At 44.9% G+C, this 15,129-nt stretch overlaps 1 protein-coding gene across 4 annotated transcripts in view; it reads left to right on the forward strand.

Moving 5' to 3' along the window:
• Positions 1 to 15,129, forward strand: part of EPHA6 (EPH receptor A6) — a 698,400-nt gene that overhangs the window by 612,241 nt on the left and 71,030 nt on the right. For all 4 annotated transcript variants that reach the window (XR_014470285.1, XM_083171949.1, XM_083171946.1 and 1 more), the window contains one exon: positions 3,663 to 3,724. Coding sequence is in view for 3 of the 4 variants with exons in the window: in XM_083171949.1 (XP_083028075.1) it covers positions 3,663 to 3,724 (62 nt within the window). In the remaining variant the exon portion in view is untranslated. The remainder of the gene's footprint in view (positions 1 to 3,662; positions 3,725 to 15,129) is intronic.

Raw genomic sequence — 15,129 nt, forward strand, 5'->3', positions numbered from 1 at the left:
GCGGCGGCTTTCAACTCTGCCACAATGCAGGCCCCCTCTCCGCTGCCGCTGTCGCTGTGCTCATGGTCCCCTACACTGGATAGTGTATTCTGCAGTGAAGTAGGCGGGGCAGTAATAATGAGATTATAGGAGGCCTGCCTCTGCACTCTCCACCTATAGGGCACCATGAAATAGTAGGTTGGTATGTACCAAACCACTTCAAAGTTGAGCTTTTCTCTTAATACTACAGCAAAAAGTCCTGAAGCCCAAACAATTAAATCCGTCTCCTCATTTAATTCCTTCATTTACATTTTAACATCTTTACTTATTTTTAATCACTTTATAGAGCGATTCAAAGTGTGTGTATTACATTTCAGCATGCGCTTAAAGACACCGGATTAAGTTCTGCCGTTATCCCACATCCACATTAATTCCCACTTAACAAACAGAAAATATGTTTCACCGATTCAATACGGCAACCTGATAAATGAATGTCAGTTCTGAAGCGGCTGATCAGCTTTCTATAGGATAAGTTGGTAACTTCAATTCCTATATTATGACTGAAGAAAGGGAAGGAAAAAAAAAACATTATTTATCTGTAAGACCAGATTCCACTAACAGGGAACAGGGGGTTATATAAGTCAGGGATTGATCCAAGCGCTTACTTCAAAATAATGATTAAAATACATTTATTTCATGTTGAGAGCTTCTAAATGGCGGGAAATTACTGAGAGGTGACAATCAGCACGAGCGGCGGCGACCTGTGTGCAAGTCGCTCCATTAATTGCCTGTTTTGTTGGGTGAATAGCTTTAGGGTTTTAACATTTATTTACGCATCTTCAGATAAAATGGTTCCAGGCATTTCAGCCTGTTAAATTGGTAACCCCGAGGCCAGGCCTAAAGATTGTTGACAAGCCTCTGTGCTTCTAAGCAGCAGATATTACATTCACAGCAAGGGTCTCTGAACTCTGAGATTGTACGCACTCCCCACACAGACTCCTATCACTCTGCTTCCAGTAGAGCTGCACAGCTCTAAAATCACAAGGTCACAGCCGACAGGCTCAAGCCAAAACTTTTATTTCATCCTATTTTTAATATGTTCGCTTTCACCATCTCTATATTGCTTGGGTAAATAAAATCAAGTTTGTATGTGTTTTTATTTTTTATTTCTATTATATTAACCCAGCAAATTAGGTATGCAGGCATCATGTTGACATTCAGTATATCGACAACATGTCACATGGTCTGAATGTCGGCGTTCCTGCTTTCTCCAATTGTTCAGCTCTCTGATTAGCGTCTGATGTCTCTGGTACTGAGGGGGATATTTATTGAAGTTTGTAGAGATAAAGTACCAACCAATTACCTCCAGACCGTGCCGTAACTGGACATTTTGGTACCTTGTGCCAGAAAGGGAATTGGCACCCCCTCCCCCCATTATTTAAAAAAGGAACATGAACGGTCGATAGTGACTACATCGACACCTAAAAAAGGGTCAACATACCTTAAGTCGACACTGCCAAAGTCACTGTGGACCATTAGTGGTCAACCTAGTGACTGTTGACCTAGACCTTGGGGTGAGACGCACCAAACAAAAAATGCCTTAAAAACCCAATTTTCAGGGTTTTTACTGCATTTTCATATGCAGCAAAGCTCCACGGCAGGGGGTTACGTCAGTTCTAAATGGCGTAACCTCATAGAAGCCTATGGGCTTCCCTTCATGATCCCAGCCTTCTGCTGTGCTGCCCGGACCAGTGACCTCTCCTCCCTGCACTTCCGGGTGCAGGCAGGAGGAAGCGAAGCCCTGGCAGCCAGGTAAGGGTCCAGCGAGGGAGGGACGGAGGACCCGCTGCACATTGCCGGCCACAACGCAAAGGACAGCTCTTAACGCAAGAGCTGTCCTTTGCGTTAATAATCGCATATGTTAGTGCATATGCGATTATTAACTATGTGAATGCCAGCGATGTGTGGCAGAGGATGTTAGAGAAGCCCGCCCATTGTCTGTCATCTATACCGTGACCATTACTTATAGGTAGTCTGTTCCATGAGCCTCCCAATGTCTGCCTTTGCATCAGTGAAGATTGAACAGATCACCAATAAAGGACAGTAGGACCAGTTAGCGAGGCGTGGAGGATGGTACAGAGCAGGGATGAGCACTGATGCCTTGACTCATTTTACTAGTCACACTTTATTACAAGATACTAAAGAACAGTCACCTTGTTATTACTCTACTAGATCATAGCGTCATACAGTACCTAAAAATGACTGTTGCAGGGAACAGAGTGCGCCAATGTACAAAGTGTGATTACTTAAGAAACTGATTTCTATTTATAACATGCTTTCATTGAATATTAAAAGCAAACGTGGATTTTTTGCTTTAGATATAATGAAGCATTATTACTTAGTAAACTAAATTTGGTATGTAATATTTTTGTGCACTTGACAATTATTTAAAAAATGTTGTACTTCCCATATGTATTAAGAGGCAAATCCAAGGTAGAGGCTCAGATAGGATCCTGTCCCCGTGATGTGTAAATTGATTACGAATGCAATCACTTTTGGTCCCAGGGGGGCCTACTGCATATGAGCTGTCATCAGACCACACATGGCAGTTACCTGGGAGGGATCCAGAGGATCGCTCGGGAAATATCGGCACTCACCTATTCAATGCTGTTGTTACCGACAGCATTGAAGGGTGTCAGATCCGAGTTTTTATAAAGTCAAATCTGTTTTGTCGGAAACGAACGTGGATTGTTGAATTCACTGCCGTTTTTCGACAATTCCGTCACAGTTTTCACCTATCCACAGACTTTCCGGCACTCGCCAGTGAGAACATTAAATTCCGGGTGTGGAGTTACTGTCGGATCGGCCAAAATAGGCCCGGGATTCTGACTGTCGGGGCTTTCCAACAGTCGGAATCCCAGATTAAATACCACCCTATATCAGGGTTGCCGACTTTAGAAAGCTCCTCTCCAGGAGAAGCCCAGAGAGGAGACTTTCAGCAGAAGTACGGGGGGCACGGCTTAAAAGTGACATCATTAAGCCCCGCCCCCATGAAGTAAAGTGCCTCAATTTGACGATCTCTGCGGAGGGGGCTGGGCTAAACGACGCAATGATGACATTTTGGCCCCACCCCCTCTCCAGAGATCGTCAGAAAAGATAATTTAAACGCTGCGGGCGGGGTGGGGGAAGCTACAATCAGGGGGGGGGCGGGGGTCTCCCAGAATCCGGGAGGGTTGCCCACCTTTCCAGGGGGCCGGGAGGGTGACCCAATTTTCGGGACCCTCCCGGCCATTCCAGGAGGGTAGGCAACCCTGCCCTATATTGGCAAAATCACAACGATTCTAGTTAATCAGATCCTATTACTTATACCCCGATTGTGTTTTGTGATTGCAAATGATTAATGAAGATGCCTTTAGTTGTACTGGTGCTGGAACACCATCTCTGGCTTGCTGAGAACCCGCTCATAAACAGCGTCAGTGCAGTCAGCGAGTACATTCAGAGTCTGAATTTGGCAGCATTTACAGAAGATAATTTACTTCCAATGTTTTTTTTTCCCCTGCAGCATTAGACATATGAACTTCATTAAAGTAATACCGATAATCTTTCTGTAACAGCTGGAAATGTATAACCAACCCATAATACACCTTTAATCTTCCTAATGAATGTCTTTGCTGTTTTTGCAGGCAGACCCGTAATGATTGTGGTTGAATACATGGAAAATGGATCCCTGGACTCCTTCCTGCGGGTGAGGTGTCATTTTCTGGTGACATTTGAATAAGAAACAATTCTTGCCTAGGATTTTAAATCGTATCTCATAAATTAATTTCTGCATAATGTTATTCATGGATTTTTTCTCTTTAGAATATCTGCTTTGCTCCAGGCTGAATTACCTTAGTAAGATGATACATTAAAGTATGTCTGGCAAATAAAGACGTCTTGAACTTAAGAATATAATTGGTTCTAAGCAGAGTCACTATTAAGGAACAATGAAACTTAAATTAAAGTATTAGAAACAAGAAATAGATTTTTGCATTGTTTCCACTTTTGCTAAGTGTTACATCTTTTGGTTATTTAAATGGACATTATATCTATCCTATAATCTATTGTATTATATATATGCAATATAATGGGAGGTGGAATTAATTAATTATCCCTTTTTTTGTGACCGTGCTAAAGCTTTAAGGGTAGATGTAATAAGCAGTGATAAGGGGGGATAATTGGTAAAGTACCTGGTACTTTATCACCGTCCAATCAGCTTCTAACTGCCCCTTTTTAAACCCAGCCTGTAACTTAACAGTCAGGAGCTGATTGGCCGGTGATAAAGTACCAGGCACTTTATCACTTCTTCGTTATTACTGCTTCATATATCTACCCTTTAATATCTTCAATAATCACAAGCAAGGGACAGCAATGGCTATTATCAGACCGTATATTCTGACATTTCTGACCAGAGTTTGATCTATAATCACGACTCGTTTAGGAACTTTGGGCCACTTGTGATCAATTTGGTTTAAATTGCCAAAATAACCAATGCAATCGTTCTGTGTGTTCAGCCATTTTTAGTCTGCCATAAGGATGTGCTAGGTTTCACTGCCTTAATATCATTGGTATGGCACGGCCAGAATGTAAAATGATAATTCTGACAGATTTCCTTAATTTCTTACTATAGGTATTTCATAGTAGAAAATTAGGTACTTGTTTCCTAGCACGGCACCCAATATTTCCATCTTATGGTCTCCTATGCCATCGCATCCATCACATGCCATATAGCCGCATACGATGTGATGCGATTTTTAAATGTATAAGCACCCTAATGGGTGCTTACAATGTTAAATGCACCCCCACGCCACCCCCACTTTTAACGCGAACCCAAAGCATGGCGAGCGCAGCAAGCCCGCGAGGGGCGTCGGTACGCGTCCTCCGACCTTTATATACCCCCACTATCCAGTGGAGTTGATTTTAGATAGTGTGGCGAGCGTGAAGTGTGGCGAGGGGACGCGTATTACTTTACATGTATTTCGCGTCCCCTCGCGGGGGGGTTGGGGGCATTTAACATTGTAAGGACCCATCAGGGTGCTTGTACAGTAACAAATCGTATACCATCGCATTGTATACCATACAATTTTTTATTGTACAACATCGCGTCGCATCGCATACCAACGTATACCTTATTTAGTCTTATGGTATACGATGCGATGGGCGCTGTGTTAGGAAACAAGTACCGAAAATTATGCAGTTAGACAAGTAACAGGGCCACAGACAGGGCCTAATAATATATGTACACAATGGCCGATGTCAAGGTGTCGCTTGGTCCCAACAACCCCATGCAGGAATGAAGTATTTTGGAATGCCGGTGCTTGTACAAGAACAAGGGCCTGGTGGGACTAGGAAGAAAATGGGTACTTGTTTCCTAGCACGGCCACACCGATTAGCATCGGGATGGTCGTGTCGGAAAAATCGCGTCGGTCGCATCGCATGCGATTTGGTCGCATGCGATGCGACCGATGCGATCCGATTTTTACATTGGATCCAATGTAAAATGGTCCCTGGGACCCGATTTTACATAGGATTCAATGTAAAATAGCCCCCAGACCCCAATTTCAGCACCCCTGATGGTTGAAATGGCCCCTCATTGGTAACGCCACCCCACGATTGACGCTAACCCGAAGCGTGGCGAGCGACCTTTTCATACCCCTACTATCCACGTCGGCGTGGAGTTGAGAATAGAATAGTGTGGCGAGCGCAGCGAGCCACCGAGCCCGAAGCGTGGCGAGCCCGAAGCGTGGCGAGCGCAGCGAGCCCCGTGAGGGGACGCGGATACCTGTGAAGCCCGCGAGGGGACGCGGATACCTGTGAAGGTATCCACGTCCCCTCGCGGGGCTCGCTGCGCTCGCCACGCTTCGAGGTCGGTGGTTCGCTGCGCTCGCCACACTATTTTATTCTCAACTCCACGCCGACGTGGATAGTAGGGGTATGAAAAGGTCGGAGGACGCGCACCGCCGCCCCTCGCGCACCGCCGCCCCTCGCGGGCTCGCTGCGCTCGCCACGCTTCGGGTTGGCGTCAATAGTGGGGTGGCGTTTACAATGTGGGGGCATGACGGGGCCATATACAATGAGAAATGGCCCATATTGGCCCCTTTCCCATTGATTACTATGTGAAGATGGACTTAATCAAGTCCATCTTATCTTGTGCCATTATAATGGCACAAGACCGACGCGACCGACGCGATTTCAATGTTAAAAATATTTTAACATTGAAGCCTATGGAGAAATCGCGTCCATCGGGTCCATCGCGTCGGTCGTGTCGTGTGCCATGTTAAGGCACACGACGCGACCAATGCGATGGACCCGATGGACGCGATTTCTCCATAGGCTTCAATGTTAAAATATTTTTAACATTGAAGCCTATGGAGAATCGGGTCCATCGCGTCGGTCGCGTCGTGTGCCTTATTAAAGGCACACGACCGACGCGATGGACCCGATTTTCCATTTGCCGGTAAAATGGACCTGATTTGAAAGAAAATCGGGTCCATCGTGGGCATCGTGTGCCTTAAAGTTAAGGCACACGATCAAGAAGATTGTGGCTGTGCTAGGAAACAAGTACCAAAAAATGTATTAAAAAGAAATCAAACAACACACACACTCAAACACACTCACATATAGACACACACTTGTTCTTTTCCCATTCACGACTCTTTTTATAATTCCCCAAAATCCAGGGTGATCTTTTTATCTCCTATCAGCTTATCCCGCAGGCCCGGACGATAACCAATAGACTGCGCATGCGTGTGACCCATAGTACGCATACGTGAGGCCGTCCTGCGATGCTACTTTTTTAAATTGCTGTCCGTAGCCAAGTTGATTGACATGACTATGGCATTTGGGTCTGGAAACCAACAGTTTCCTAAGAGTATAAAAGTTACCTTATTATGACCACAGGAGCTGTTTTTTTATAGAGTTTCTGAAATAGAACCATTAATCTTATTATTTATTAGTCGTTCTGCAAAAAAGAGTATTTGTCAGTCACTGCCACTGCACTGTTTTGTTACACCCACAGCCATTCTGAGGTAAAACAATGCACACATCAGTGTTCGTTACACTTCTGCTGACATTTAAGTCATCTATAAAACTGCACATAGAAATAAAAAATAATAATTTCAGTAAAAATACAGACGTACTGATTTTTAATGTTTGTAAGGATTCTTTTAATGTGCCGCGCTTTACTATAGCCACATTTTCTTGACAGAGAGCATTATTCAGACGCGATAAACAGCGCAGTTTCCCAATGGTCCCATCCTGTGCATGTGCCGGGTGGGTCCTGTGATTGCATTGCAAAAATGCTATCGCCGCTGCCTGTTTCCTCTTAAATGTAATCGCAAAGGCAGGCGCGGCGTGGTATGCACCTCCCCCTGCATTTGCATTGCTAAGGATCACATAGGCTAATCTGCTGCAAGCAGCTTATCATATGCAATACTTGCTGAATTAGGCCCTGAAGTCTTTAGGGAGAGTAAAAAGGTAATTTTTGTAAACAGAATACCCTGAGGCCCTGACACAGGCCACATATACATGCTCTCTCTAGCGTTAACCTAACGTTGACCAGGACAGTCTTTACCACTGGGCTGGGTAGGCTACTGCCTAGGGGCCCCGCAACCATAGGTGCCCTAGAGCAGCCTAAGGCAGAGCAAAATATAATGTTGCTCATGGCAATCCCGTTAGCACTGGCCAGTGTTGGCCAGCATCCCTCCTCCCCCAGTTGTCCTCCTCGTTCAGCGGTCGCACTAAATGTTGGACATCATGTCATCATGCGGTGGCAGCAGGAGAACTGTCAAAGTCCCGGAAAAAATGGTGTGGCAGACATTCTTTGGTGGATCTGCGCATACGCAGTGGAGTCTGAGCGCTCTGGTGCTCAGAATCTACTGCTCCCGGCAGAGAGGAGGGGGCCCAACCAGAGGAGGCTGCACACGGGCCTCCTCCTCTCTTAACCCATTTAGGTCCAATGTCTAGTCAGGCTCAACAGTCCTAGCGCTAGTAGCAGATCCAATGGCGAGACACTTTAAATTAACAACATTAACATCGTTCAATATTCAATGTAGACCGTTTTTGAATTAATAAAAAATATACAATTAATTTAAACATTTAAACCAGACTATTTGAAGTTCAAAAAATAATTGGACTGCAAAGGGTTAAGACACCCCTGACTGCTGCACAGACTCCAGTCATCCTATCCTCCAGTCATGCTCAATCCCAGGATGGACATGAGGGGTGACATTCTATGGGATGCGATTTTGCTTATTTTGCAATAATTAGACCACAAAATGGCGATATCGCATTTTTCATAGAAATCGCAAATTTAATGTGATGCGCTAAGGGACTGAAATCGCATATTATGTGCGTTAAGGTATGCTGATAAAAATTGCGAGATTAATTCGCATTTTTATCGCATCCAGATGTTTTCGTATAGAAAAGTATACAAGTCGCTTATTTAATGCAATGCGCATTTGCACATCGCATTAATTAGGTGCCTAATTTTCGCACTTATTTCAGACCAGGGTCTGTTTGGCGAATTAGCCAGAACCCTGCACAGATCGCAATGTTCTGTGCAGGGTTCTGCTGTAAAAAATAAAATAAAGGGTTAAAATAAAAAAAAAACAAGCGCGGGGTCCCCCGCCCGAGTATAACCAGCCCCGGGCTCACTGAGCCGGTGCTGGTGACATAAAATCAGGGTCCCCGACAAATCGGGGTCCCCTTGATTTCATGAAACCAGCACCAGGCTCAAGGTCCGGCGCTGGTTCCCAAAATACGGGGGACAAAGTGACTAGGGGTCCCCCGTATTTTAAGAACCAGCACCGGACACAACCAGCCAGCAGGGTAATGCCACAGCCGGGGGAAACCTATTATATAAGCTCCCGCGGCCAAAGCATTAACCCCCTGGCTGGTCAGCATGGGCAGGGGTCCTGGGGAAGTGGGGACCCCCCCAATGAAGGGGTCCCCCCCCTCCAGGACTTACCAGCCCATGCTGATAGTCCGGGGCTGTCCCCGATGCCCCTGGGCGGTGGGCATCGGGCTGATGGCTTGTGTAAAAAAAAGAAGTAAAACTATTGTTTTATACTGGCGAACTATGAGTCCCAGCAAGCCTACCCCGCATGCTGGGACTTGGAGAACCACAAGTCCCAGTATGCGGGGCATTAAAGGGCCTGCTGGCACTTGTAGTTCAGCAGTACAAAAAATAGTTAACAAAATCACACTGACACACTGTAAAATAAAAGTTTAATACATACAAAACACACACACACTGATACTTACCTACCTTGAGCCCGTAGGTCGGTCCCGGGCTCCGGGGCTCCAGGGCAGAAGAGTCCGGTTCCGGGGCCTTGGTCCTGGTTCCGGGGCTGGTCCTGGGGTTCCGGGGCTCCTGGGCTGCAGAATCCGGGGTCCGGGATCCGAGGTAGTCCCCAGGGGTACCTAAGGAAGCAAATCCAACTCACCTGGTCCCCGGCGACGACCTCGGAATCCTCTCCGGTGACAGCGCTGGTCCCATCTGCTACCCGGCTCGCAGGACTTTGACAGGCGCTGAGATGGTTCCTCCTCGGCGTCTCTGCACAGAATGATTTCTTGGCCAATCAGGAGCCGAGAAAGTCGGCTCCTGATTGGCCAGAAATCATTCTGAATACAGACGCCGAGGAAGTAACATCTCAGCGCATCTAGAGCAGAGATGTTTCCTCCTCGGCGTCTCTAGTTAGAATGATTTCTGGCCAATCAGGAGCCGACTTTCTCGGCTCCTGATTGGCCCAGAAATCATTCTGTGCAGAGACGCCGAGGAGGAAACATCTCAGCGCCTGTCAAAGTCCTGCGAGTTTTTTTTTTTACACTTTGCGCTGTCCTGCAAATGTGCGATTTTCAGACATGAAAATCGCACATTTTCAGGACTAAATAGAGCGCACCACTTCGCCGCAAATCGCCCCTCTTCGCACTTTTCAGCCTCCAATGCGCATCACATTAAATAATCGAATTTTGGCTGAAAAGTGCGAATTAGAAAAAGGCGATTTGCGGCGATGTGGTGCGCAAATAAAACATGCGCATTTAGCGCAAACCATAGAATCTCACCCGAGATCTCTTGAGCATGGGCATCTTGTTCTTTACTATATCAGAGAATCACAGTGGAAGACATATCCCATAGACTTAGCTCCAGAGAGACCTGCGATCCACAACTATTCCACTATCCTGCACCATTAGAGCCAGCCCTAGGCATAGGCAATCTAGGCAGATGCCTAGGGCATTTAGAATTCCTGGAGGCATTCATTGCAAGCTTAGGGCTGGTTCAGCTTGACAGCCGGCATCAGATGCAATCACCTCACCAGTGCCATCTGACAGCACCTGCTACTATTACAATGTGCAAGCAGCAGCGCTGTCTCTCCCTCCCACCCACTATGGGTCTCCATCTTCAGAATTCTGGTACTGGGTGTGATAACCATGTGACATAATCTCTAATGGCATTATGGGAATGGCAGCCATCACATGGGTGCTGCAGCCTGAGGCAGTCAGCCACTAAACCAGCCAGCCACTGTGTATGCAAGCCAGGCAAAATTTGAATTAGGGTTACTCTCATGTGGCCCCGACCCTTACCAGTAAGAACATGCCATTCGCTGTCCTTTTTTAAAAAATGGAGTGGTGCCAATGCTGTTGTTGGCACAGGGAACCAAAATGAGATTTGATATGCATCTTTATGGCTGCTGCTATTATCTGTGCTGCTGGGGGCTGTCCTTGGAGAGGGGAGCAGGGTCAGGGGCAGAACTAGCAGCTGGCTTGGCCTATGGCATCAAATTAGTTAGGCACGGCTCTGTGCACCATTACTCAGTGTCTACATACACTCACCAGCAAGACGTGTGTAACAGTGAGTACGGCTATATCTGCTATAATTCAATAACCCAACACAGCAGGATAAGTAATTGGACTTTTTTTGACTCAACTGCTGGTATGTGTCTATAATAAACACCTGCACACAGATAATTTCCCACAATGAGTAGCTTCCCCAGTTGTTTTCATATTAACCAGGTAGGACTCATTATGAGTCAATACAGAGTAAATGCAATAAGTATACAATACAGGAACATACAGCATGAACAGGTCCAGAATGCAAGGAGCATGAAAATGCAGGTAATGTGCAATTTCCGGCCTGCGGATATATGCGGTGGTGGCAGTGGATTATGTAGCATCATGGGGTGGTAACACCAGGTCAGTAGTGAGGATGGCCAGGCCCAGTACTTTGAGGAACTGTGGCTAAAGGTAAAAAGGCGTGGCAGAGTTTCCTTACTAAACAAAACCAAGTAAATTCTCTTTTGTTGTGTTGCAAAGTATCCGCCGACAGCACCACAGGAGTGGCAACATTTTCCCAGAGATTGGGGGGGGGGGGGGGGCACAGTCATTGTGACCAGTACCCCAGAGGAACCCACCTCACCATACACACAGCCAGAGGAGATTATTGCTGCTAACCAGTAGCAGCCTAACTGTACCCACCACAGCCCAGCACCCTGTGGCCTGTGCTGGGCTGACAGGTAGGAGACATGATACTTCTGCCAGGTAAAGAAGGAGCGAACTGCAGACTTTTGTATTTAGTACCCCCAGTACCTCTCCTCAGGAATATACTGCGCTATATAAGAAACTGTAATTAAATCTCTGGGTGACACAGTGGTGACTGTAGGTACTGCAGTGTGTCTAGGGCACAGTAACGCTCAGGAGACACTCCTTATAGTACGGAGGACGAATGCACTGTAAGGTGTACAGGGGGTGATATGTACTAAGCCTTTCAAAAGCGATAAACAACCAACCAATCAGACGCTACCTGTCATTTTTCAAACACAGCCTGTGACACGGAAGGTAGGAGCTGAATGGTTGGTGATTTATCACTCTCCATTTTATCACTTTTCAAGCTTAGTACATCTGGGCCCTGAGTCAGATGTTGGTGTGCCATCGTACCAAAATATTAAAATCAGGTGTATCTCATCAGGATCCAAATTTTATTTTATTATCACTAGATTCATTATATTTTCTTCTTCCAATGTGTGCTACCACAATTTCTGCAAATATCCGGCATGTTTTCAGATCCTAAAGTTACAAAGTTAAGTAGTGAAGTATCAGTTATGTGATTGTGTGACTAAGGTAGCTATTTATTGTTAATGCTGATATTAATATAACCAGAAGGACAATAAGTGAAATGCGCAGTTTACGTACTCTTTCCGTAACTTGCGTACCCTTTATCCCTAGCTACGTGCGAACAAAGCGTAGCGCAGCGTAGCGGACCTTTTCTGTATGTTGTACACGCTGGATCAGTACCAGTAATAGGATACCCCTTCGCAGTACTTAACCCCTTCACGACATTGCCTTTTAAGGTAATTTTTTTTTTTTTTCCCTCCTTGCGTTCAAATAAGCGTAACTTTTTTAATTTTCCGGCTATATAGACACATGAGGGCTTTTTTTTTGCGGGACAAGTTGTACTTTGTAATGGTACCATTTACTATACCGTATAATATTCTGGGGAATCAGGAAATAATTCAATGTGGGGTAAAAAAAAAAAAAAACGCCATTGCACAATTTTGCGCTGGTTACGGTTTTTTTGGAGTTCATAGTTCGTTTAAAATGATGGGTTATCTTTATTCTATGGGTCGTTACGATTCTGGTGATACCAAACTTATATAGTTTTCGTTATGTTTTACCACTAAAAAAAAAAATCGCAACTTTTACGGTTTTTCTAATTTGCGTTGCGTCGCCATGTTCTGCGGCTTATAACTTTTTTATTTTTCCACCTACGGACCTGGGTGAGGGCTCATTTTTTGCGGGCTGAAGTGTACTTTTTAATTAATACCATTATGGGATATGGGCGACTTTCTGATCTCTTTTAGTTATTTTTTTTTGGTACGCGATGCGACCAAAAAACGTAGTTTTGGCGTTGGGGATTATTTTCCGTTTACGCCTTTAACCGTGCGGGATAACTAATGTTATATTTTAATAGATCGGACTTTTAGGAACGCGGCGATACCAAATATGTTTATTTTTTTTATTTTTTATTTATTTTTATTTGGGAAATGGGGAAAGGGGGGTGATTTGAACTTTTAATATTTTTTTATTTTTTTTTTATTTTTAAACTTTTTTTTTTTTTTTTTTTTACTTTTACTACAAGGCCCCCTAGTGTACTTGACCACTAGGGGGCGCGATCGCCTGTACTAGGTTCAGCCATAGAGCTCTATGGCTGAACGTAGTGATTTTATGCAGTTCCTATTACATCCTGCCTGAGGCAGGATGTAATAGGTATGCATACACGGCCAGCACAGGGGTCTACATTAGACCCCTGGCTACCATGGCAACCGATCGGCACCCTCCGATCTCGCTGCGGGGGGCCCCGATCGGCGCCGGAGGGGGGCGCCCCCCCTCCGATCAGCTATTTAAGCACTGCGGGCGCTTTGCCCGCGGTGCTTAAAGGGTTAAACGGCCACGATCGGCGAACTCGCCGCTCGTGGCCGTGAGAGCAGGGACCTGGCTGTAATATACAGCCATTACCTGCTCTCTTTCAAGCCAGCTCACTCCGTGAGCTGGCTTGATTCCCCCGCAACCGACATATGACGTATATATACGTCATATGTCGTGAAGGGGTTAATCCCTTAGCTGCGAATACCTTTTAAGGACAATGTCCGCAATAAACCTTTATCGCCAGATGCGAATGAGACTCGAGACAAGGATATAACAAAGGGAGGAGATAGATTCTCCAAATAGTGTATTTAGTCCCTAGCGGACAAAAGGGGTTTACAGAAAGAAGAAATACAGGATAACACGTGATACAATTCCCTTAACAATACTAATACAAGTCAAATACTACTAGGGGAAAGAAAACAAGTACAGAATACAATCAGCCAATAAACAATATAAGAAAGCACAAGGAATGCAACCGTTTACCGTCTCATCAGATATGCGCAGCGCAGTCTGGTCGGAGCTCGCTATGTTCAAATAGAACTTTAGCCCGGTCAATGGTGGAGGGATAAATGCAGTGCCGAAGTGACCGAGCCAGCTCAGGGATAGCTATTTTATAGGGTCCAAGAAGGGGGTGTCAAAGGCCGTTGTAATTGGTCAAGGGTTCGAATGTCCAATCCTCAGTGATTGGAGCAAAGTATTACACTTGATTTGGATTGGTGCAGGGGGAGTGTACTTTGGTGTCCTTTGTGTGTTGGCATCGTCGTCGGGGTCGTAAAAAGCAACAAGAACCGGTTATAACTTGATTCCTTTGTCTCACACAGCTCTAACAGAAATAGTACATAGAATTATGGATTTTGTCCGTAATTATCGGACCTTATGAGTTGCGAAGTTTTCGCTACGACCGGAGTGCTGCGCATGAGAAACGGAACATAACGATACTAAACATTATACAGACATAATTGTGTATTGTTGATTAACCTATGTGTGGTGCACTAAACCTTAAATTAACTATATTTTATTTCGTGTAAGTATGGTATTAGGAATTTATGTGTATTAGTATGGCTGCGCTTATGGTCCACTTTGCTACACAGACTCGGGTATAATACTTTATTTGCTCAACTCTGCGAACCAAGATGGCGGCCCTACTATCCTAAAATGGCGTGTGTGCAACTCGTCTTTAACAGTATGTAAGCATCAACACATCCCTTACATTCAATATCCTGAGCATTAAACATCTTAATTAAAAACCGATAACAAAGCAGATATGACATTTTCATCATCCCTGACAGGAAACATGCAGGAGAGAAGTATAAGTGACCCCTTAGTAAGCAGGAAATGAATGTGTCTCCGTGTCTTCAGAGTTGGAACAGTGTTTTCCGCACAAATACACAAATACAGCTTGTCTAATTAGACATGGAATATTTGGAATCCCTTGTTGTCCAATGTTTGTTTTTAATTTTGTAAGAATAATGTAATTGTTAGGCAAGCGGCTCCCTTTGTCAGATATGTCTACTTTAAAATGAGCAAAAAGAACAATAAGCCTTTTATAACATTATCTAAGTTACTTCTTAGCTCAGAAGAAAACACTTCAAAGCGCTAATTTACATGCCTGTATTCGGGATCGCTTATGCCTAAGGTGTTCTTAAATCTGCAAAAGACTTATTAAAATGCCTGTTTTTGTCATGTAAA

The sequence above is a fragment of the Crinia signifera genome, chromosome 2, assembly GCF_055691185.1.
Source record: "Crinia signifera chromosome 2, ASM5569118v1, whole genome shotgun sequence".
Lineage (NCBI taxonomy): Eukaryota > Metazoa > Chordata > Amphibia > Anura > Myobatrachidae > Crinia > Crinia signifera.